Source organism: Piliocolobus tephrosceles, chromosome 3 (genome assembly GCF_002776525.5).
Source record: "Piliocolobus tephrosceles isolate RC106 chromosome 3, ASM277652v3, whole genome shotgun sequence".
In the NCBI taxonomy this organism is placed as follows: domain Eukaryota; kingdom Metazoa; phylum Chordata; class Mammalia; order Primates; family Cercopithecidae; genus Piliocolobus; species Piliocolobus tephrosceles.
Genome location: NC_045436.1, coordinates 101175253 through 101199209, shown reverse-complemented (window position 1 = coordinate 101199209; position 23957 = coordinate 101175253). Strand labels below are relative to the sequence as shown.

The window sequence follows — 23957 nt, the reverse complement described above, 5'->3', positions numbered from 1 at the left end:
GTATGGTTATTTAGATATTTGTTTTTGTTTTTGTTCTTTTCATTTCAACCATGTTTGATCAAATTCGGATGCTTGTAATTTTGATTCACATCTTAGAAGTTAGCCTCTGGGGCCAGGCATGGTGGCTTGTGCTTTCAACCCAAGACCACTTTGGGAGGCATTTTCGGAGCTGAGACAGGAGGATCTTTGAGTCCAGGAGTTTGAGACCAGCCTGGGCAACATAGGGAGACTTCGTCTCTATAAAAATTTAAAAATTAGCCAGGTCTGATGGTGCACACCTGTAGTCTCAGCTACTGGGAAGGCCAAGGCAGGAAGATCGCCTGAGCCTGGGAGGTCGAGGCTGCAGTGAGTCATGATCGCACCACTGCACCCCAGCATGGGTGACTGAGCAAGATCTTGTCTCGAATAAATAAATAAATAAATAAGTTTGTCTCTAAACATTAGCTCCTCAACTGAGCTGCATCTTAGCATCCTCTTGAAAGCTTTTCTTAACACTGATGTGTAGAACTAAACACTTCCTTACCTGGAACCCTACTGACCCTGTAAATATATACCTAATATTTGTGCAAAGAGTAAATGCAATCAGGTAAACAGAAGTGACTGGCACATTAAATGGCTTCTATTATAGTTATCTGGAAAAATTGAAGTCATAATACTAAATACTGTCATCGTTAGGAATATTAGACAAAATGCATATTTTTAAATCTAGTACTTTATAGGTTTCCCATAAATATATATACAATTACCATTATTGTTGCTGTTATTATTGTTGTTATTATTTTGAATATCTCTCCTTTCAAAAGGCAAAGACAGAAGTTTTGGGTTTGCTCTTTGCTACTGTAGAAAAAGTAAATGTTAAGGGCATAATAATTACAAGAAAATTTCCTTGTTTCTTAGGGAAAAAACAAGCAGCAGAAATTGTGTTAAGCGTGAAATGGGTGAAAAGAGGACAAACTGATTCTGAATGACTCGTGAACAATATCATTAGATACAAAGGGAAATTAATGGGTTGTCTAGACTAGTAAAATCCACAGATGCTTGGAAATGAAGGAGATGTGAATGCGGGAAAGAAAAATCTAAAAACATCTCCAGATTATGGTGAAGCCCTATATGCCTGACCTGTTTGGCAGTAAAACTACCCCCAAAAACCACAAGAGGCATTTTCCAGGAAAGAGGCAAACCAGTCTCTCAGTTTCTCCTTGATCTCCCACTCTGGGTAATGAAATCTGAAAGAAATTCATGTGACCCATACTGGGAAAATGCCTCTAGAAAACCCATATTGTGGGAGGTTAGAATAAAAAATTCTCAGAACATGAAAGATTGATTTATTAAAGTTGTATGTTGGGATTGATTTACGTCCTTTTTAAAAAAAAAAGTTTTATTTTTACTAGTATTATTAAAATAATGTTCATTAATTTTTATCTATAGTTTAAAATAAAGCAAAATACATGATATTTTACTTAAAAACATCATAACTCTTCAACTTTCACCTGTCCACTGGTCCATTAAAGACTCTTTGTGTTAAAATCTTTCTTCAATGTGAACTTCTCTCAAGACCATCTCTACTCCTACTATCTGTTTACTCCTCTTGTTGTAATGTCAATATTTTATTCCTCATGAACTTGAAAAGGAAACATTAATCACAGAATTTTAGAGCTGAAATTGATTTCTAAAATAATCCAGATTAACTCTATCAAGGAACGTGAGACCCAGACAAGAGAAAGCATATGCCAGAACCCCATAGAAAAGAATTTGAGATAGGAGACAAGAAAATCTAGCCTCTTCAAATTCTGTAATGGCATTTTTAATATGTATATATAAATTATTTTAAGAACCCAATAAGAGTTCCAGCCACTTGGGGTTTATACTAAATGTACATGCTACCTGTGGCTACCATAGGATTAAATATTATTAAAATAATGCTTCTTCACTCACTTGTTCCTCTAAGCATTTACTGAGTGCCTAGCAGGAAATTGTGGATACAAACATGAATAAATCCCAGTCCCTGACTGCTGGGAGTTTACTTTTTGGCGTGAGAGGACAAACATTTAAGGCAATAAAACATCATCGGTGCTATAGATCAAGTGCAGGCTGTAGGAGGGGTTAAAAAGTGGCAGTTGGTTGTTTCTCTTTAGACCAGAAAAGGCTTTATAGGGGATGCTTTGATGCATGATGTGCAAATATTTCGGAGACAGGTGAGGATGAGACTGGACGGATATTCTAGATATAAGGACCATGCAATGTGAGTAAAGGCATGAAGACCTGAAATAGAACGACACACTGAGGAACCCACATGGCTCTGCATGATTGTTTTAGGGAGTACAACGAGAGAAGTTGGGCAGAAATAAGGCTGGAGAGACAGAGTAATGCCAGATCCCAGAGGACCTCCATGTTATGTAAAAAGTAGCAATCACCTGGGCAGTTCTTTTTGGGCACAGAAAGCATGCCTGAAGTTCTCAGGTGTAATTCACTCAAGCTGAACACTACCTCTGTTTGAATCTAAAGACATTTAATTTAGGGAGCTGGGGGCAGTGGTTCATGCCTGTAATCCCAGCACTTTGGGAGGCTGAGGTGGGCCAATCACTTGAGGCCAGGAGTTTGAGACCACCCTGGCCAATATGATGAAATTTCATCTCTACTAAAAAAAAAATTAGCTGGGCATGGTGGTGCATGCACGCCTGCAATCCCAGCTACTTGGGAGGCTGAGGCACAAGAATCGCTTGAACCCGGGAGTCAGAGGTTGCAGTGAGCCGAGATCGTGCCACTGCACTTCAGCCTGGGTGACAGAGTGAGACACTGCCTCAAAAAATAAATAAATATGTTTAATTTGGGGCTTTATGAAAACGACAGAAAATAATCAGCAAGAATAACTCAATTTATATAAGAATTATATGCATTTCATAAATGGGCTACATTTCTTCACTGAATAAATATTTTTGGCGCATAAACTGCAGAGGGATTAGCATATCATGGAACGTACACTCTATGAGGAATTCAAACATTAAAGAAGAAATCAAATTTTAATATAGAATATGTTAAATTACAGGTTTAAGAAACATAAATGTTATGCCACGGGATCGGGGCATTAATGTAAATTGTAAATTACGCCTTGACAAGAGTTGTCGAAACAAAAATCCTTAGCCAAATGTGACCAGAAAAATATCTGATTGAGCTGCTTTTGTTGTCTAGTTTTGCTCCCCTTTCTTCTGATTTTGTTTTCTCTTTTGCACTGAAATTGTCACCTTTTCATATCAACCTTATGATAGATTCTCTACCAAAATTACTCAAACGTCAGATTTTAAGTAAGAATTCTCATAAACCAATTTCGGAGAATGATTTTCTCCCCTCAAATACATTCTGCAAAATGGCTGTCACTGACCGCTTATTGCCACAAAATGTCTTTTTCTGAACAAACAAGATCCTCCTGCAGTTGCTAGACTTTCTATTTGTGTTTTTCCACCCTGTTCTACCTCCCTCTTTGGGTCCTCCCTGATTACAGCCTCCTCTATTGTTCCCCAGGTTGTTATAGGTCTAGAGTTTATGTTGCTGTGATTGATGCTGAGTGGGAAGGGGGCTTTCTGTTTGAATCCAATCCCAGAATACCCATCTCTTCAACTCCAATGTGGACACAGGGTCTCTACCATATACCTTCTCTACCCAGGGTGCTGCCAAGTTTACTGTTTAGCCACACCCTCTTCATCTCATTGGTTACTCAAGTTTCAAATTTCCTAGTTGATTTTCATGAATAAATGGGCTCCATGAGGGTAAGAATGGTGTCACTGAAGAAAAAAAAGTTAGTAATTTAAGTCCACTTTAAAGAATCTACCATTTAAAGAGCATTAGAATGCCCTCAGAGTTACTAATACTACTTTAATGAAGAAATGCTAGATTTCTAGAGTACTGGCAGATATTAGATATCAATATATGAGATATACTCTGAATTCAAGCATAGTGCCTGTGCATTGTATTCATAAGCAAAAACTCTAAGGTCAGAATTCGTTGTCATAGATGCAGGGCTGAGTAGGTAATCACCAACAATTTATTGAGCACTCATTCCATAACAGTTCTATGGGTCTAAAGCAAAATTTTTTTTCATTTGTTTTAAATTGAAACTAATGTTTACCAATAGTAAGACTACTTTTTCAGGAGCTGACTTTTGTTGTCTAAGTTATTGAGCAATAGAATAAAAGGTTTTATGGGTTTTTTTGTTTGTTTTTGTTTTGTATTTCTGAAATGCTCTAATTTCATGTCTGAACTTGAAAATAGCACCCTCTTATCATTCACTCTTGCTTGCTGCCCTGTGATAAATAATGCCCCCTTTCCCAGTCTATATATGATGAATGGTGCTAGGTTTCCAAATAGCTTTAATGCCCAACTTCTTTATGACAGATTTGTGGTGTTACCAAGATATCAAAGTCATATCTGAACCTTGACTCAAGGGAAAAAGTAATTATTTGTAGAGCTGAAAATGCTGAAATAGTTGGTTACACTTTACTAAGTAAAATATAATTAGAAATGTTCAAATAAACTAGAAGTCGGTTTAATAAAGTTGTCCACCAAAGTAGTGACATTGAACACTTACTTTTTATTATATGGGAATTTTCATGTAATTCAGGAAAAAGACCATAAGGCTCTTTGTTTCCATGTGTCCTCTTAGTGTCTATAATTTAAGATCACAAATTACTCTTCGCATTCTGGTTTGACAACTAAACATTTTTTACTTTCCACATACAAGATTTACAGGGAGTTTGTGCATTTTGACCTTTTGATTCTAACAACCAATCATTAGCCAATCAAGAATGGAAATTTTGGAAATATTACAGATAGAGCCACTGTGATTTAAACCATTTAACATGTCAATTCTGACAGAAAATCCTACTCAGAAAAACAACCAGCAGCAGCACTTTTGAGTGCAAACAGCATGAAACATCAAGAAACATGAGCCTCCCCAATAGTCACAATGACGCAGCATCCATTCCTCACTTTACAGAATTGCCTCCCATTATAAATCACTTTATCTTCTCAACTCTGAAGCATCCCAGACACATTCTTTACCCGTGAATTCACAAGACTTTTCTCTGAGAGAGGGCTTGGGACTAGGAACTTTTTGAATGAGTGTAGAAGTCTGGAAAGAGACAATAGTGTCAACCTGGGATTGCCTAAGGCAGCAACAGAGCAAAAACAAGAACGCTTTGGTTCTCTGGGTCTCTGTCCCTGATTGCATAGTGGATCATTGTTGGGAAATATTTCCTCACCTGGCATTCCGGGAAATGGAGCGCTCTACAGCTGTATATAGGTCTGTCATTAAATATATGAGTGTTCTATCCCGCTGGAATAAGAAAATTCATAGAACCAGATTGTGGTCTGAAATCTTTTTTCAGAAATGCTGCCATCGTGTGGCACTGTGGAGCTATGACAGAAGAGTCCTGTAAAGGGTCATATGGTTCATCTCAACATGGTTGGGCTACAGCATAATCTATTCCTATAATTAATTCTAGCTTCATATTGAATCATTCCTGTGGGCACAGAGTAAACTACAGTAAATCCTGGGGAAATTTTGTTGTTTTTAGAATTTTCAGACTTCCCTCCACTAAATTGACAACATGACAAGCTTATGTGGGTAATATGTTTAAAGGAAAAAAATAGTTTTTAAAAGCAGAAAAAAGAAGTCTATTTTGCAACTTTATAATCTGTGTGCTTTCTATTTTATTGAGATAGTTGTCATCTTACTTATTAAAATGGGTGCTTATTACCTACAAGCCAATAATATCAATTCATCTGGAATACATCCAATTTAAGGGAGACATATTTCCCCCTACCAAATGTTCATGAAACCTATGAATTAGCTATATACTAACACTGCAAGAAATTATTTCATCTATATTTATATTAAAAGTAATATTTGGCAAAAAGAAGCTGACACTTTAGAACTAATAAAAACCACAATTACTTTTGCAGCAACCTAATAATAAATAGGACCATTTATTTTTCATCTTAATTACACACAAGTCTTACAATAAAGGTGTAAGGTAAATAAATAGTGCAACCTGCATTTCACAACTGAGAAAGCAGATGAAGATAAGTAATCTCAAGACAATGTTAAATATTTTAAAAGGACCCAGAGCTCTGCTATCCCTGAATATTCAGACTTCCCCTGTAATTTTCTTTTATTCTAATACCTTTTAAATACCTAGTAAAGTGTTTTTTAATACAGAAATTTTTAAAAATCTTTTTCTTTTTAAGTAACCTAATTTACATACCCTGGGAGAAAAACTAGAAAAAAAGATGATTCCAAAATCGAATCTGTTCCTTTAGAAATGTGCAAAATTTCCTTATTGATGCATACCATTTAAAGATCTTACATCTACTCTCATTTTAATAACCTATTCTTTTAAAGACATTACAATTCGTGACTGCCTGCCCCTCTTAAAAATTTCATACTAGTTACCACACATACACTCCTTAAGATACGCAGGGCATTTGCATCTAATATGTGCTAAGCATTGTTAGTTAACATACTAATTCATTTAAACCTCTCAAAAATCCCATGACCTAGGTAATAGTATCTGCATTTTATGGATGAGGAAACAAGGATAGGTAGGCTGGGCGATTTGCCCAAGGTTGCACAGGTCAGCAGTGACACAGCGGAATTCGGAGCCACAGTCTGGCTCCTGAAGCAGCCCTCTCAAGCAGTCATCCTGCTCTCAGTCAGAAACTGCTTTACTTCTGCAACATCTAGAATAAAATACTATTCTTCTCTTTTATATCAAATTTTATATTTTAATGTCACTAGTGTCTTTTGTCTAAGTAACAAGCTACTGCATACTTGAAATCACAAAGCTAAGCTTGAGTAGTAAAGGACAGAGGCAGGTTTTCTGAACTCTTTGCAGGCTTGAACAATCGCCTTCTAGCTCTTCAATAAGTATAATCACATAGGCAAGAGTGGTTGCAGATATTACTTTTATGTTACTTAAACTGAAAGAAACAAAAATCCATTCTATTTAATTTTACATTAATTGTTTTTCCCTACTTTCTCCCTTTTCCATGGGATCCCTAAGTGCTCTTCCTGGATGCTGAATGCCCATCCTGTAAATGAAAAAGCTAGTTAATGATATTGTATATAAGTAATGTTTTAACTGTAGATGTGTGTGTGTGTGTGCGTTTTTGTTTTTTTTGTTTTAACCACAAAACCAGAGGGGGAAGTGTGGGAGCAGGTGGGCTGGGCAGTGGCAGAAAACCTCATGACACATCTCTCCGCCTCCCTGTGTTGGTGGAGGATGTCTGCAGCAGCATTTAAATTCTGGGAGGGCTTACTTGTCAGCAGCGGGAGGAGGAGGCAGAGAGCACAGCATCATCTGAGACCGGACTCCTCTCAGGCCAGTTGCAGCCTTCTCAGCCAAACGCCGACCAAGGTATGCCTTCAGTTTGCTACTGGGTTGTGCATTCAGCTGAATTTCATGGGGAAGTTCAAGTTCTAAGGAAAAATATTTTTAATTGTAATGCTGTTAAACAGATTTAAATTTTCTAGCCTTTTTAATTAGATACATTGCAGGTCTCCTGGAAAAAAGGTGTCTAGATATTTGGAATGCCAATCAAATATAAAAGTTAAAAATACTTCCACTGGGTCCTCAAAAGAACGGAAACTATCGCGGCTAATCAGAAAATAGTAAAATTCAATTCCCCTTTAGAATAATTATACCTATATCATTTTCAGTGGGTGACTGCAGGAATGTAAAAGAAAAGGGATCTTTTACACTAATTAAGCCAATTACAATGCTATTTTTAAATGATGTATCTTGTTTTCAAGGGGAAGAAAACCCTTTCTGAATCTGTTACTGCTAAATTTAGCTGTTAAAATATTCACCAAGATACCTGCATGACACTATGTAGGCTTATAGAAAATAGAAAAGTTGTTGGCTATTTTCAATGTTTTCCTTGGCATTTCAAATTTTTAGAACATCTTACTTAAATAACACATTTCAGAGATAGTTTCATTTCACCTAAGTAGCACCTACTTAATAATTTAAGCTAAAAATCAACATTTAAAATACATGTTGGAAAAACAGATAAAGCAAATTTTTTACTTTTCTCTGTGCTTTTTCTTCTCTAAAAAGTATTCCCATACTAGCTTATTAATATAATTAAGTTACTGTTGATCTATTTGTAGGTTTAGTAGAGCTAGATATATAAGGTAGTAATCGTATAATTTCTGGAACTCTAAATTTAAAAGTTGAATAAATATAGACTTGTAAAATTTCCCTTTCCCTTGCCTAATAGTGAAAGAATGAGAATAGGTGGTAATATAAATATTAACTTGAAAGACCATAATACTAAAAAGAAAAGCCTTCTCTAAGAAGTAGAAAAGATTTTACAGAAAATATATTTTATTTGTGATCATTTTGTAATGTGGTAGTACAAAAAGGTATCAGTGTTTTAACCTATGAAGATGTCATCTATTCCTTACGAAATGTTTTGCAGGAAAACTCACTACCATGAGAATTGCAGTGATTTGCTTTTGCCTCTTAGGCATTGCCTATGCCCTGCCAGTGAGTACAGTTGAATCTTAAAGAAAATTCCTGAAAATAACTGAATTGTGTGCTTCTATGTGCTAGGAGGACATTCTTGTAATCTTTCTTCATCTTTTCTGTTTCAAAGGTTAAACAGGCTGATTCTGGAAGTTCTGAGGAAAAGCAGGTAAGCATCTTTTAGGTTTATTACATAGTGAAATCATTTACTCAATTACAGCGAGAGGCGCAACAAACATATTTGCTGCAAAATTACTTATCTTCTCAGTCAAATCTATTGGTTTACAAGTATTTATTGACTGCCTGCTATGAATCTAGGCCAGTACCAAGCACAGTATAGTTTTTAATAAATATAAGTTTGTAAAACCAACCCAGATATTTTAAATACAATAATGTCTAGGCCAGTATCACATGTAAGATGAGTTATATGAAGTTGTGTGACTTTTTTTCCATTAGTCCACATACTGATCTAAAAGCAGAAAATTCCAGCTTTTGCTTTATTTAGTGGATTTCTAAGTTTAAAATTCACATCGGATATTAGTCAGAACTGTTTGTATGACCATAATATTCACAATATCGTCTGAGATATTAGCTGAGAAGCCCATTGTGAAAAGAAAGTCTATGTGTGCTGTTTGTATCTATTGTGTCAGCTGATGTTAGATCACATTTTCTAACCAAACATAAGACCAACCAAACTCTTTATTATAATTATTTGATCAGCACTAAAGATGTACCTACCCCTCCACAACAGATGAAACCGTGCCAACCAAACAACAAATGGGCATTGTCCCCAGAAGCTTGGACAAAAAGGCACACAGAGTTCAATTCCAGTTGAACAGAATAAAGGCCAAAATAGAGTTGCCTTGGGGGTCACTGCAATTAGATTTCTTAATGAAGACATTAAAAGAAGTATTCTGTGTGTGTGTGTGTGTGTGTGGGTGTATGTGTGTCTGTTTTCCAACTGATTTGAAAACACAGGTGTTGAATCCTAATAGTAAAGCAGAAAAATTAACATCTCCAGAGAAGATAGAGATCATACTATTTGAGGCAAGAATTAGTGCCTTTTTAATAAATGAAAACATGGCAAAGATGCATTTTAGAAGGCACGTAGAGTCATAACAATTTAAGAAATAAGTGAAGAGCTCAAGGCTCAGCCTTCTAGAATCCCAGAAACTTAAAGCTAGTAAAAAATTGGGGAAGGATATCTCTAAGGATATATGCCTGAAAATACACACTGGTTATCTGTCAGTGTTAGGATTACTGGGTGGTTTTTAGTCTATTCATTTTGCTTGCGTTTATTTTCTTCATATCAGGTTTTAAAAATTATAAATTTAACTTATAAATCCATTCTCTCTGAGCCTGTATTACATGTGCCATGAGAATAGATAGATAGATATGAAAAAGTGAATAGGAAAACCTCTGAACGCATCTAGTCCCATTGTTTTTGCATCTTCTTTTTTTGGGGGGGGGCAGAGTCTCGCTCTGTCGCCCAGGCTGGAGTGCAGTGGCACGATCTCAGCTCACTGTAAACTCTGCCTCCCGGGTTCACGCCATTCTCCTGCCTCAGCCTCCCGAGTAGCCGGGACTACAGGTGCCCACCACCACGCCCGGCTAATTTTTTGTATTTTTAGTAGAGACGGGGTTTCACCTTTGTTAGCCAGGATGGTCTCGATCTCCTGACCTCGTGATTCGCCGGCCTCAGCCTCCCAAAGTGCTGGGATTACAGGCATGAGCCACCGCACCTGGCTGTTTCTGCATCTTCTTAAAGCAAGGAACCCCTTCTTTCAGCAAAACCTTTCAGAGAAGCCCAGTATGAAGCTCCTCTGGTTACAGTCAGCCTGAGAGAAACTCTAGTACTTCTGACTGGTTTTCTCTCTACCCATCCACCACTTAGGTGGCTGCAGAAGGGACTCTGTACAACCCCCAGAGTTCTCATTCTGAATGACAGGGACATGTAATGATTGGCCCTGGATGATTCAGCAGATCAGATGACACTTACACAGAGCAATTTCCACTCCTCTGCAGTAGCATATTATCAGTATTTTCCAGATAAATAACTTGGCTAAAGAAAAATCCATTTCATTTACATCTTTGGCACCTTAGAGCTATAGAACTTTTGTGCAATGATTTTAATATTATATTTCTGCATTGTCTGGTAAGATAGCTGCCAGATACGTATGGCTATTGAGCACTTAAAATGTAGGCTAGTGCAACTGAGGAACTGAATTTTTATCTTATTTCTTTGTATTTTTTTCTTTTGAGATGGAGTCTCGCTCTGTCATCCAGGCTGGAGTGCAGTGGCACGATCTCGGCTCACTGCAACATCTGCCACCTGGGTTTACACCATTCTCCTGCCTCAGCCTCCTGAGTAGCTGGGATTACAGGTGCCAGCCACCATGCCCGGCTAATTTTTTTTTTTTCTTTTTTGGTATTTTTAGTAGAAAGGGGGTTTCACTGTGTTAGCCAGGATGGTCTCGATCTCCTGACCTCATGATATGCCGGCCTCAGCCTCCCAAGATTTCAGGCATGAGCCACTGTGCCCGGCCATTTCATTTTAATTAACTTAAATGTAAATAGCCCCATGTGGTTAGAGTATACTGTATTAGACAGCACAGCCTTAGAGAGTTCCTTCTTGTTCCATGGACTGGACACAGTGAAGATCAACAGTAATTAAAGGCACGTCTGCTTTAGATGTGCTTTATCTGAGAGGAAAATTCAGCCAGCAAACATACAAAAAGAAAGCACAGTGTAAAGTTCAGGGTTAAGAGCTAGTTTGCCTGCGTTTGAACCCTGCCTGGCTCTGCCATTTCCTACCACTGAACTGCACTGTGGCTGATTGTAAGGTGGGAATATTAATGATACCCATCTCATAGGGGAATGAGAGGATCAAATGAGTTCATATTTGTAAAGCAATTTGAAAGAGTGCCTAGCCCACAGTAAGTGCTACATAAAAGTATATTAAATGAATCTGCAAGAAAAAAAAAAATTACAGAAAGGTACCTAAGGGTCTGGGTGACTATACGCATGCATATTATGCTTATCCATCAAGACTGGTGAAGAATGGTTGTTTTTTCCATTCATGCCTACGTTTCTTTTTTTAATAATGATAAACATGCAACTTTTTTATAGCTTTACAACAAATACCCAGATGCTGTGGCCACATGGCTAAAGCCTGACCCATCTCAGAAGCAGAATCTCCTGGCCCCACAGGTATTTTTAAACTTCTCATAATTAAACTACAACGATGAAAGATAGCTACAAGCAGGCCATTTGGGCTGCTCAGATGAATCCTGCCTGCCCGCTGGCAAGCATGTGCTTAGGACATTGACTGATCTACCATGTTGGCTTCTTCCCGTGTTAAGCCATCCACAGATGAGGCTGAAAAATATAAAATGGTTTGGATGAAAAAGGTTAACTTTTGAATAAAAAAGCTAGGCATGTGTGATACACACTAACATGTGCCATTCCTTCTTCAGAATGCTGTGTCTTCTGAAGAAACCAATGACTTTAAACAAGAGGTAAGTTCTCATTTTCAATCAGAGGCCCATCATACCTTGAAGAAATGAAAGAAGCCATTGCCTGGATTCTCTTCTGATGAAATTTCATTAGCTAATTTTCCAGTAAATTGGCAGTCTTTAAAACTTGCTCAGAAAGAAAACACGTATTTACTAAATATCAGAAATACTAGGTTTCCTCAGATAAGTTTAGCATTACAGAAAATGTTCATTAATGCCTGTTATTTGAAACATTAAGCTGATTGCTATTTATTTAAGGTATTTGTAGATATCTAACATCTAATAAGCATCTAATTAATGCCTGTCAAAGCTAAGATTTTGCCTTTAGGAAAGTTCTCTTTCCTAATAAAATAGTTTATTTGACAACTATTCTTTTTATTAGGATCATTCATATATTTGCTAAGCAAAGAGTAAATTTATTTTCCTTAAGATTCAATTTGAATATACTAAGAATATTAAATCAAGTTAGATAAATTACCCAATATATTTGTCAATCTGAAATTTAATGGACATTAGTTGTTTAATTCAAGGACAGTTTTGAGCTGTGGTTTATACACACATGCGTAACAGTCACCTTTCAATTATCCATGCTAATAGGAAAGTGGTTATAGATTTTGGTGCACACATTAAAATAGGGATACTCTTCTCTTTTGATAAATCTCATTTCAAATTTTAAAAAGTCTCATAATTATGTGTCTGTATCTATTACATCATTGAATTTAGTAAATTAAATAATGTTTAATATGTATAAGGCAAAACAATGCTATTGATATGAAGATTATACACACATATTTGGCTTGAAAATATCTATGAAAATAATTTTTGTTGGAAAGTAAGAAAAGTTCCTCAGAATGTTATTAATCCCTGTGTTAAAAGAGAAATTGGAAGATGCTCACTTTAGCTCCTAAAAGCCATGGTGTGTACTGTGAATGCAAAGATTCTGAAACTAAATAAAAAGAAAGATAGTAAAAGACTAATGTGCTATGAAGACTAAGGGAAAATAAAAACCCATACACTAACTTTCCTGGCCATTTTAATTTTCAGACCCTTCCAAGTAAGTCTAACGAAAGCCATGACCACATGGACGATGTGGATGATGAAGATGATGATGACCATGTGGACAGCCAGGACTCCATCGACTCGAATGACTCTGATGAAGTAGATGACACTGATGATTCTCACCAGTCTGATGAGTCTCACCATTCTGATGAATCCGATGAACTGGTTACTGATTTTCCCACAGACCTGCCAGCAACTGAAGTTTTCACTCCAGTTGTCCCCACAGTAGACACATATGATGGCCGAGGTGATAGTGTGGCTTATGGACTGAGGTCAAAATCTAAGAAGTTTCGCAGACCTGACATCCAGGTAAATCCTTTAACAGACACACCTGATGGTTCTGACTAGAGCTCAAGTCTAGGAAACCACAGTTTGCATATTCATTCATTCATTCATTCATCCATTCATTCATCCATTCAGCAAGAATTCATTCATATTCTACTTTATGATCATTGTGATTCTCAAACACAATTCTACTTTTTGAAATCCTGGATCACTTATTTTTAGACTAAAATAAATGGAAAACACCAATTATTTAAAAAAATATAATGGTCATGTTTCGAAGTTAAATACCTAAGAGGAGTTGTAGTTGCAAATTACACTGAATCCTTAGTCACAGAACCTGGGTTTGACACAGCCTTGCCATTTACTATTCTCTTTATTTTTTAACTTCCAATTCACTTCCTCTTTATGTAGGTTTCAATATAATGAAACCTACCTGATAAGTTTCATTACCTGATAAGTTTCATTAATGAAACTACCTGATAAGTTTCATTAACCTACCTGATAAGTTTCAAACCTACTTGATAAGTTTCATAAGTTTCATTCAATATAATGAAACCTGCCTGATAAGTTTCAAACCTACCTGATAAGTTTAGTAAATAACTCCTTATTAAACTAAAGGAGATGACTATGTGAAACAGCTTGGTAAAGTACTATACAAAGTAACATGCTAGTGTAATTTTAGCCAGAGTTAGCCAATTTTTAGTATAAGATGGCCTAAAAGCTAGAGAGCAGAAAAGGATTACCATATTCCCATCCCTAGTTGTTCATATAATTCTTCTTCATTTGTGCCATGATTCAGTACCCTGATGCTACAGACGAAGACATCACCTCACACATGGAAAGCAAGGAGTTGAATGGTGCATACAAGGCCATCCCAGTTGCCCAGGGCCTGAACGCGCCTTCTGATTGGGACAGCCGTGGGAAGGACAGTCATGAAACGAGTCAGCTGGATGACCACAGTGCTGAAACCCACAGCCACAAGCAGTCCAGATTATATAAGCGGAAAGCCAGTGATGACAGCAATGAGCATTCCGATGTGATTGACAGTCAGGAACGTTCCAAAGTCAGCCGTGAATTCCACAGCCATGAATTTCACAGCCATGAAGATATGCTGATTGTAGAACCTAAAAGTAAGGAAGAAGATAAACACCTGAAATTTCGCATTTCTCATGAGTTAGACAGTGCATCTTCTGAGGTCAATTAAAAGGAGAAAAAAATATAATTTCTCACTTTGCTTTTAGTCAAAAGAAAAAATGCTTTATAGCAAAATGAAAGAGAACATGAAATGCTTCTTTCTCAGTTTATTGGTTGAATGTGTACCTATGTGAATCTGGAAATAACTAATGTGTTTGATAATTAGTTTAGTTCGTGGCTTCATGGAAACTCCCTGTAAACGAAAAGCTTCACGGTTATGTCTACGTTCATGCTATAGAAGAAACGCAAACTATCACTGTATTTTAATATTTGTTATTCTTTCATGAATAGAAATTTATGTAGAAGCAAACAAAATACTTTTACCCACTTAAAAAGAGAATATAACATTTTATGTCACTATAATCTTCTGTTTTTTAAGTTAGTGTATATTTTGTTGTGATTATCTTTCTTTTGCGGTGTGAATAAATCTTTTATCTTGAATGTAATAAGAATCTGGTGGTGTCAATTGCTTACTTGTTTTCCCACAGTTGTCCAGCAATTAATAAAACATAATCTTTTTTACTGCCTATATAATGTTTTTAAAGGTTTATTTTGGTTTTAATTGATACATAATAATTGTACATATTTATGGGATACTGTGTGATGTTTTGATACATACATACATTGTATAATTATCAAAGGGTAATTATCATATCCATCACCTCATATACTTGTCATTTATTTGTGGTGAGAACATTCAGTCTTCTTTTCTAGCTATTTTGAAGTATATGATACATTATTATTGACTATAGTCAAGCCACGTTACAATAGATTACTGTAATTTATTCCTCCTAGCTAACTGTAACTTTGTACCCATTGACTAACCTCCCCTCATCCACTTTCCCACTCTCCCAGCTGCTGGTAATCACTATTCTACTCTCTACTTCTATGAGGTCAACTTTTCTAGATTCCACATGAGTGAAATCATGCAGTACTCATCCTTCTGTGCTTGGCTTATTTAACTTAACATCCTCTAGGTTCACCTATGTTGTCAAAAATATCGAGAAAACATGCACAAACTATACATCTAAGAAGGAATTAAAATCCAGAATACATAAGGAACTCAAACAACTGGACATCAAAAAAAAAAAAAAAGAAAGAAAGAAAAGAAAACTCAAATAATCCAATTTAAAATGGGCACAAATCTGAATAGACATTTCTCAAAAGAAGACATGCAAATGGCAGGTATGCGGAAAAATGCTCAACAACACTACATCAGGGAAATGCAAATCACAACCACAATGAGATAACATCCCACCCAAGTTAAAATGGCTTTTATCAAAGAGAAAAAAAAATAACAGACACGGGCCAGGATTCGGGGAAAGAAGGACACTCTTACACTGGTAAGAAACGTAAATTAGTACAGCCACTTTGAAAAACTGTATGGAGACTTCTCAAAACAACAAAAATAGAACTACTATATTATTTAGCAATTCCACTGCTGAGCATATAACCAAAAGAAAGCAAATCAAAATGTGGAAGAGATATCTGAACTCCCACATTTACTGCAGCACTATTCACAAGAGCCAAGATGTGCAATCAATGTAAATGTGCCTCATGATGAATAGATAAAGAAAATGTGGCATATACACACAATGGAATACCATTTGGCCACAAAAAGAAATTAAATCCTGTCATTCGCAGCAACATGGATGGAACTGGAGGTCATTATATTAAGTGAAATAAGACAGGCACGAAAAGACAAATATTGCATGTTCTCACCCATATGTGGGAGCTAGAAAAGTGGACCACATAGAGATAGACCGTAAACCGGTGGTTCCACAAGAGGCTGGGGAGGGTGAGGGTAAGCAGCAGATGAAGAAAGGTTGATTAATGGGTACAAATATACAGTTAGGTAGAAGAAATAAGATCTAGCATTTGACAGTACAGTAGGGTAACTATCAATACTTTACTGTATATACATTTGTTGAAAACCCTAAAAGACAAGAATTCAAGTGTTCCCAACATAAAGAAAAGACAAATGCTTGAGGAAATGGATATCTCAGTTTTGCTCACTGAATCACTACACACTATATGCACGTACCAAAACATCACGTGTCCCCAAAATATGGACAACTATTACGTATCAATTTTTAAAATAATCAATAAATTTAAAAGGAAACTATGAAGACATTAGATAAACACATGAGAGAGTAACTTCACAGTCTGGGTGTGGGGAAACCTCTTGTAACGACGAGAAGACAATGCCATGCCATAGTCCTCATAGACATCATTAGGTGCAGCAGCCCCTTAGGCTCCCAGCATCCTTGCTTCAGTGGGCACTTCCTCACACTCACCTGCAGGAGATACCTGGATTGATGGTGCTGTTCCCGCCAGCTTGGCAAGGGGCTTGGCACGGTGCCCAAATCCAAGGGCATGACCAAATTCATCCTGGAATCGCTTATTTGAATAGTGGTTCTATTTACCAACCATTCCCTGCACCACTTCTCTATTAGTCAGGGTTCATTCAGAAGACAGAAAAGAGACCAGTCATTTGAACAGGGAAAACTTAATTTAAAGAATTATTAATTAGAAAAAGGGGATTAACCAGAGAGAATAAGAGAAGGTTAACAGTACCATGGGGCTGAAAGTGCCCATATAAGGAACAACTTGCAAAAGGAGGGGCCCTCTCCCCAAGCTGAGATTCAGACTTCACTGGAAAGAGTAGTCACAGTCCAAGGGATGGCAGAGAAGTCTGCTGTGTTATCCTCAGTCAGAGCTGGTCCACAGTGGTCCAACTGGTGGGGTCAAGTTGGAAAACAAGCGACTTCCCACAGGGGTGACTGAGGCCAGCAAAGAAGGAAAACCATGGGGCAGGCCAGCTGAGCAGGAGGCTAGTACCACAAGGTGCTCTGTGTGCACAGCAGTGTCCCTCCAGTGCCCTCTACTGACAAAGCTTGCCACTGTGCCAGCTGGCAAAGGAAGCATGTTCACAAGGTCCAACTCCAGCAGTATCACAGAGCAGGGCTGAGACAATGGATTTGGAGCAGGGAGGCACAAAACTGACAGCTGGCATAGGTCATTGGGGAAAAGGCTGATTCCTCCTGGACAACAAGAGTACAAAAATGAGCCTGGGACATTTTTTCATGATAGGATGAAAGCAAGCATGCGAGGACAAAATGGGGTTATATCCAAGGGACCACAGAGCAGACTTGCAAGGGGCTTCCATTGGCCAAAACTGGGGTAATTTGAGCAATAACAGAATAATGACAGTAACGAAGTTTAACAAATTGAATTTTTAAAATTCCATTAGTATATAGTGATACTACAAGAAAGACAGCATTAGTATATAGTGATACTACAAGAAAGGAAAATTCTTCTTTATAGATGAATGTCAACTAGCAATAAAAGTAGAAGGAATGCTAACATTAAAAAATTATTTCATAACCCACAAGGAAATAATTCAGGAAGTGATCACTAATGAATGTTAAAATTATTGTGCAGAAGATGATTGAGAAGATGATTGAGAACATTTCACCTGATCGCAGAATATTCACCTGCTCTCAGAATATTACCCCACAATTATTTAATAATTCACAAAGAAAGAAAGCACTTTTAACCAGAAGATTTGTAGTTACCATCTTTAGTCAGTAACCAAATTTAATTTCACAAATGAGACTTGTAGATATGTACCACCCACTGTGATGCAATAAGAAACATGCAACATCACCTAGAAATTTTAGTAAAAAATGTTTACAAAATCAAATCACTAGAAAACAAGCAAATCCAGAATTTGAACCACTCTATAATAGAGCTGGTCCGAGCTTTTTTTCTTTTGAGATGGAGTTTCGCTCTTTTACCCAGGCTGGAGTGAAGTGGCGCGATCTCGGCTTACTGCAACTTCCGCCCTGCCCCGGGTTCAAGTGATTCTCCTGCCTCAGCGTCCCCAGTAGCTGGGATTACAGGCATGAGCCACCGTGCCTGGCAGTCTGAACTTTTTAAAAAGCAGAGTTGTTACATAAAATACAGGATACTGAGTTAAATTTGATTTTCAGAGAAATAACAAATTAGCTTTTAGTATGAGCACAGGACATTTTATGCTAAAAGATGATTCATTGTTTATTTGACATTGAGCATCCTTTTCTAAATTTTCCAAATCTGCCAATCCAACAAAAGACAATTTGATAAGAGAAAAAGGGCAAGAGAGGAGATAGTATTCTAGATTAAAAATATACCAGGTATAAAAGGTAAAACATAGGCCGGGCGTGGTGGCTCACACCTGTAATTCCAGCACTTTGGGAGGCTGAGACGGACAGATCACCTGAGGTTGGGAGTTTGCGACCAGCCTGACCAGCATGGAGAAACTCCTTCTCTACCAAAAATACAAAATTAGCTGGGTGTGGCTCATGCCTGTAATGGTGGCACATGCCTGTAATCCCAGCTACTTGGGAGGCTGAGACAGGAGAATCACTTGAACCCAGGAGGCGGAGGTTGTGGTGAGCCGAGATAGCGCCATTGCATTCCAGCCCGGGCAACAAGAGCGAAACTCCGTCTCAAAAAAAAAAAAGGTAAACATGAACCTTGATTGGCTCCTGGATTGAAAAAGACACACAGTCATAAAAAATATTTTGGGGACAATTGTGGCAATCCAAATATACAAAGTATATTAAATGATATTGTGGAATTATTGAGAATTTTCTTAGATGTGATCATTGTATTGTACGTGAAAGTGAATGTTCTTACTCTTGAGAGAAGTATAATGGAACATTTAGGGATGAAGTGCCATGGTTTTTGTAATTTACTTTCCACTGGTTCAGAAAATACTGGCTGGGAGAGGAAATGTGAAGATGTAGGTTAGAGGTTACAAAGTAGCAGACATGGGGAATTAGCAAGTCTAGAGACCCAGTGTACAACATGAGGACAACTGTTAATAAAATTGTACAGTATTGGGGATTTCTGTCAAATGAGTAGATTTTAGCTGCTCTTGCCACACATATAAAAAAGGGTACCTATATGAGATGATGGGGGTACGTTAATTTGCTTCACTACAGAAGCCATTTTACTGCCTATATGTATCCCATAACATCATGTTATATACCTTCAATGTACACAATAAAATTTCTTTATAGCTTTTTGGAAAGTGGCGACTGAGTCTGCAGATGCTCCCCCAGGAGTGGGAGCTATCATATTCCCTCCTCTTCCAATCCATGTTGCAACCAATAAAGGCTGTTTCTACAGTATTAAAAAAAAAAAAAAAATTCAATGGTAGTCTGTCATGAGGGGAAAAAAATTATTAAGAAGTCAGAAAAAAGGTATATAGAAAGAGAAGAAGCTATGGGCAAAGCATATTATTCTTTTAACTTTTCTCAAGGTTTAATGTTCCAAAAATTGGGAGAGAAGGATAGAGCAGGGAGAACAGAAAAATGTACAATGAATAATGTCCATGAGATAGTGTCTCAGCCATTGATATAAAAGTCTCAGAACAATTCCTTCATTATTCACCTCATACGATCATAAAAAAGGCATTCATAAATTTTTATAAATAAAAAAATGTCAAGACCAATTTCCCATCACCTATGCATTCTTCAGTAACCCTGTAGACACTCCCGTTGATGCAGGTCTTCTTTAGTGAGAGAATCTTTTCATCCCCTGCCCATGGCAATGATACGGCCTAACTGTGAATCAAAGTATTTTTCCTGGTTCCTGGCATGGCCTTTTCTCCTCCGCCACCCCCAATTTTTCAAGTTTCTGGTAACAATGGCTCCAAATACTGTTTGATTGCAATTATAGCATAATGGCCAAGTTTCCACGGGATTCACCTTTGTCAGTGGAGCAAGGCAGAGGCAAAGAACTATAATGAGCAATTCTGATATTGACCTGTACTGACCTTGCAAAAAGGACCTTAAAAACCTATTTGCAAAGATTAAAGCAAAGATTATTTTCTACTTCACAATTTCATAAGGTGGTTTTTTATACTTCTTCAATTTAGTAGCTCACTTACTGAAGCATAATTATATTTTCCACTCAAAATATCCAGACAGCATGCATTCTCTAAAACATTGCCAGTTGAACTTCAATATTTCAATGCACTCTCTTCGACTTATCTATTTTATTCTAAATACCATAGTGACTCGTGTTTGACTAATCCAATGTGATTATTTTAATCCGGAGTGTAGATAGATATTGCATATTAGATCCAAATTTCTGATAATATTCCCCCAGAGATGCAAACACATAAGTCCCAGAGACCTATGTAGCTGAATCTGCTCTTCTAGTCACATTGAAAGAGCATAGATCAACAACCAGAAAAAGAAAAGAGCATTTGCCTCTGAGCCTCCACCAAAAAAATGAGGGGCAGACCTAAAGGGAAATCTAAAAGTAGGGTACCAGAGGTGTCCTTAGTATTACCAACATTATTTATAATGTATCGAGGTTTCATTTTGAAGTTATTATTGAGTAAAAGAACAAAATTCTTGTAAGGACATGATACATCCAACTTTTTGAAGGTTGGGAGAAAGAGGGAGGGGAGGCCTTATCTAGGTACAGCTCAAATGCTTGACTTTCCCATACATCATCTTCTTTATCATTCCAGACACAGGCGGTGGAGAGGAAGCAGAGCAGGTGCTGACGCCATGCAGAATGCAGCCAGGCTGGACTTCACAGTGCCTCCTGAGACTCCTCGGGTGGTGGTGGGGGTCCAATAAATAATTCAAGTTCCAATCTCAGGAAACCAGAAGAAAAGCCAAACAAACCATCACAGGCAGAAGAAGGCAAATAGTAAAGATATAAATGAAATCCAATTAAATTGAAAACAGGAAAGCAACAGAGAAAATTAAATAAAAGGCTGGTTTTTCTAAAAAAATTAATAAAGTTGAAAATCTTCTAGCAAGATGGACACAGATAAAAAGAGAGAAGACACAAATCTTCAATATCAGGAATTAAACAGGGGAGATTACAACAGATCCTGCAGCCATTAAAGAGTTAGTAAGAGAAAACTACTGTTATGAGGTGAATGTATTCCCCCCACCCAAAAAGAAATGTTGAAGTCCTAACTCCCAATATCTCAGAATGTGACCTTATTTGGAAACAGAGTCATTGCAGATGGAATTAGTTAAGATGAGGTCATCCAGGAGCAGGGTGGGCTCCTAATCCAGCATGATGATGTCCTTATAGGAAGAGGCCATGTGAGGACAGAGATACACAGGGAGAATGTCATGTGACAACGAAGGCAGAGGTTGGAGTTAGGCAGCTGCAAGCCAAGAAGTACTGCAGATTGCCAGCAGCCACCAGAGCTAGAAAGAGATAAGCAAGGATTCTCCCCATGGGTCTCAAGGGAGCATGGCCCTGCTGACTCCTTGATTTCAGGCCTTGGCCTCTAAAACTGTGAGACAATACATTTCTGTTGTTTTAAACCACCCTGTTTGTGGTACTCATTACAGCAGCCCTGGACATCTAATACACTATGAAAAACTTTATACTCATAAATTCAGTGACTTAGAAGAAATCAACCAACCCCTTAAAAACCATAAACTATCAAAACACAGTTAAGAGGAAGTTGATAACCTGAATAGCCTTATAAGTAGTAAAGAAATTCAATTCATAATTTAAAAGTTCCTAAAAAAGAAATCTCCAGGCCCAGATGGTTTCACTGGAGAATTTTACCAAACATTCACAGAAGAATTAACACTAATTTTGCACACTGTCTGGCTTCCAGAAAAGAGAAGAGAACATTCTCCAATACACTTTATGAGACCAGAATTACTCTGATATCAAAACCAGACAAAGATAGGATCAAAAGAAAAAGAAAGAATAGCATAGATCAATATCTCTCACAAGTGTAGACACAAAAACGTTAGCAAATCAAATTCAACAATAGCAAGAATAATGCACCTCGATCAAGGGGGATTTACTTAGGTATGTAAGGCTTGTTCAATATTTAAAAATCAAACGATATATTTTATTATATCAAGAAGCTAAAGAACAAAAACCATGATAATATCAATAATGTGGCTAACGTATTTCACAAAATTCAACATCCATTCAAAATTTACCGAAAGACAAAAACAAAAATGCCCAGAAACTCTCAGGAACAGAGGGGAAGTTCTTCATCCTTATAAAGAGCATTTGGGAAAATCTACAGCTAACATCATTCTTAAGGATGAATACTTAAGGCTGAATGTTTTTCCTCTAAGATTGGGAAAAAAAGCAAGAACATCACCTCTTGGCCAGGCGCAGTCGCTCACACCTGTAATTCCAACACTTCGGGAGGCTGAGGTGGGCGGATCACAAGGTCAGGAGATCGAGACCATCCTGGCTAACACGGTGAAACCACATCTCTACTAAAAATACAGAAAATTAGCTGGGCATGGTGGTGGGCGCCTGTAGTCCCAGCTACTCGGGAGGCCAAGGCAGGAGAATGATGTGAACACGGGAGGCAGAGCTTGTAGTGAGCCGAGATCATGCCGCTATACTCCAGCCTGGGCAACAGAGCAAGATTCCATCTCAAAGAAAAAAAGAATGTCACCTCTCATCACTCCTATTCAACACAGCACTATAAGTTGTATGAACTGTAATAAGGCAAGAAGAAGAATTAAAAGGCACACCAATTGGAGAAAAGAAAATGAAACTGTCTCTATTTTCAGATAACATGATTATGCAGAAAATTCTAAGAAACCTACAAAAACACTCCTAGAACTAAGAGTTCAGTAAGATTGCAGAATACAGATCAGCTCACAAACATCAACTGAATTCCTATATTCTAACAATGAACAAATGGAAACCAAAATCAAAAACACAATATCATTTATAATTGCTTCAAAGAAAATGAAATATGTAAGTGTCAGTCTAATAAAGCAGTGACCTTTTTGGCACCAGGGACCCATTTCATAGAAGACAACTTTTCCATGGACTGGCAGGAGGTGGAGTGGGGTGGATGGTTTGGGGATGAAACTGCTCCACCTCAGATCATCAGGCATTAGATTCTCATAAGGAACATGCAACCTTGATCCCTTGCATGAGCAGTTCACAACAGGGTTTGTGTTCCTATGAGAATCTAATGTCACTGATCTGACAGGAGGTGGAGCTCAGGTGGTGATGGCTGTTGGCCCACCACTCACCTCTTGCTGTGTGGCCCAGTTCCCAACAGTCCGCAGACCAGTACTGGTTTGTGGCCCAGGGGTTGGAGACCCCAGTAATAAAGCATGTACAGAATCTGTATGAAGAAAGTTACAAAATGCTGATTATAAACAAGAAGACCTAAATACCTGGGGAGACATAACATGTTCACTGATTGGAAGGCTCAATATAGTAAACAGGTCAGTTCTCCCTAAATTGATCTGTAGGTTTAACACAATTTTTATCCAAAAATCATTAGCATTTTTTGTAGACATAGAGGAACTTATTCTAAAATTTGTATGGGAAGGTAAAGGCTTTAAGAATA

The 23957-nt window shown here is 37.5% G+C and overlaps 1 protein-coding gene across 5 annotated transcripts; it reads left to right on the top strand.

The window, feature by feature from the left end:
• The first annotated feature begins 7258 nt into the window (after positions 1-7258).
• On the top strand, positions 7259-15107 carry SPP1 (secreted phosphoprotein 1). Of its 5 annotated transcripts, XM_023198120.1 has the most exons (8): positions 7259-7412; positions 8479-8546; positions 8656-8694; positions 9246-9434; positions 11655-11735; positions 12002-12043; positions 13085-13408; positions 14184-15024. In XM_023198120.1, exons 4-8 carry the CDS (start codon positions 9303-9305, stop codon positions 14586-14588), a joined length of 984 nt encoding a protein of 327 aa, XP_023053888.1. In that variant the 5' UTR covers positions 7259-7412; positions 8479-8546; positions 8656-8694; positions 9246-9302; the 3' UTR covers positions 14589-15024. The 5 variants fall into 5 exon arrangements, with proteins under 5 accessions (XP_023053888.1, XP_023053891.1, XP_023053890.1 ...); XM_023198121.2 differs by lacking the exon at positions 9246-9434 and having other exon boundaries at positions 7326-7412; positions 14184-15014; XM_023198123.1 differs by lacking the exons at positions 9246-9434; positions 11655-11735 and having other exon boundaries at positions 14184-15107.
• The last annotated feature ends 8850 nt before the right edge of the window (positions 15108-23957 follow it).

Coding starts and splice junctions, on each gene's coding strand:
- SPP1 (XM_023198120.1), top strand. CDS start 9,303: ATGGGCATTGTCCCCAGAAGCTTGGACAAAAAGGCACACAGAGTTCAA. Junction 12,044..13,084: donor CCAATGACTTTAAACAAGAG/GTAAGTTCTCAT, acceptor TTTAATTTTCAG/ACCCTTCCAAGTAAGTCTAA. Junction 13,409..14,183: donor TTCGCAGACCTGACATCCAG/GTAAATCCTTTA, acceptor GCCATGATTCAG/TACCCTGATGCTACAGACGA.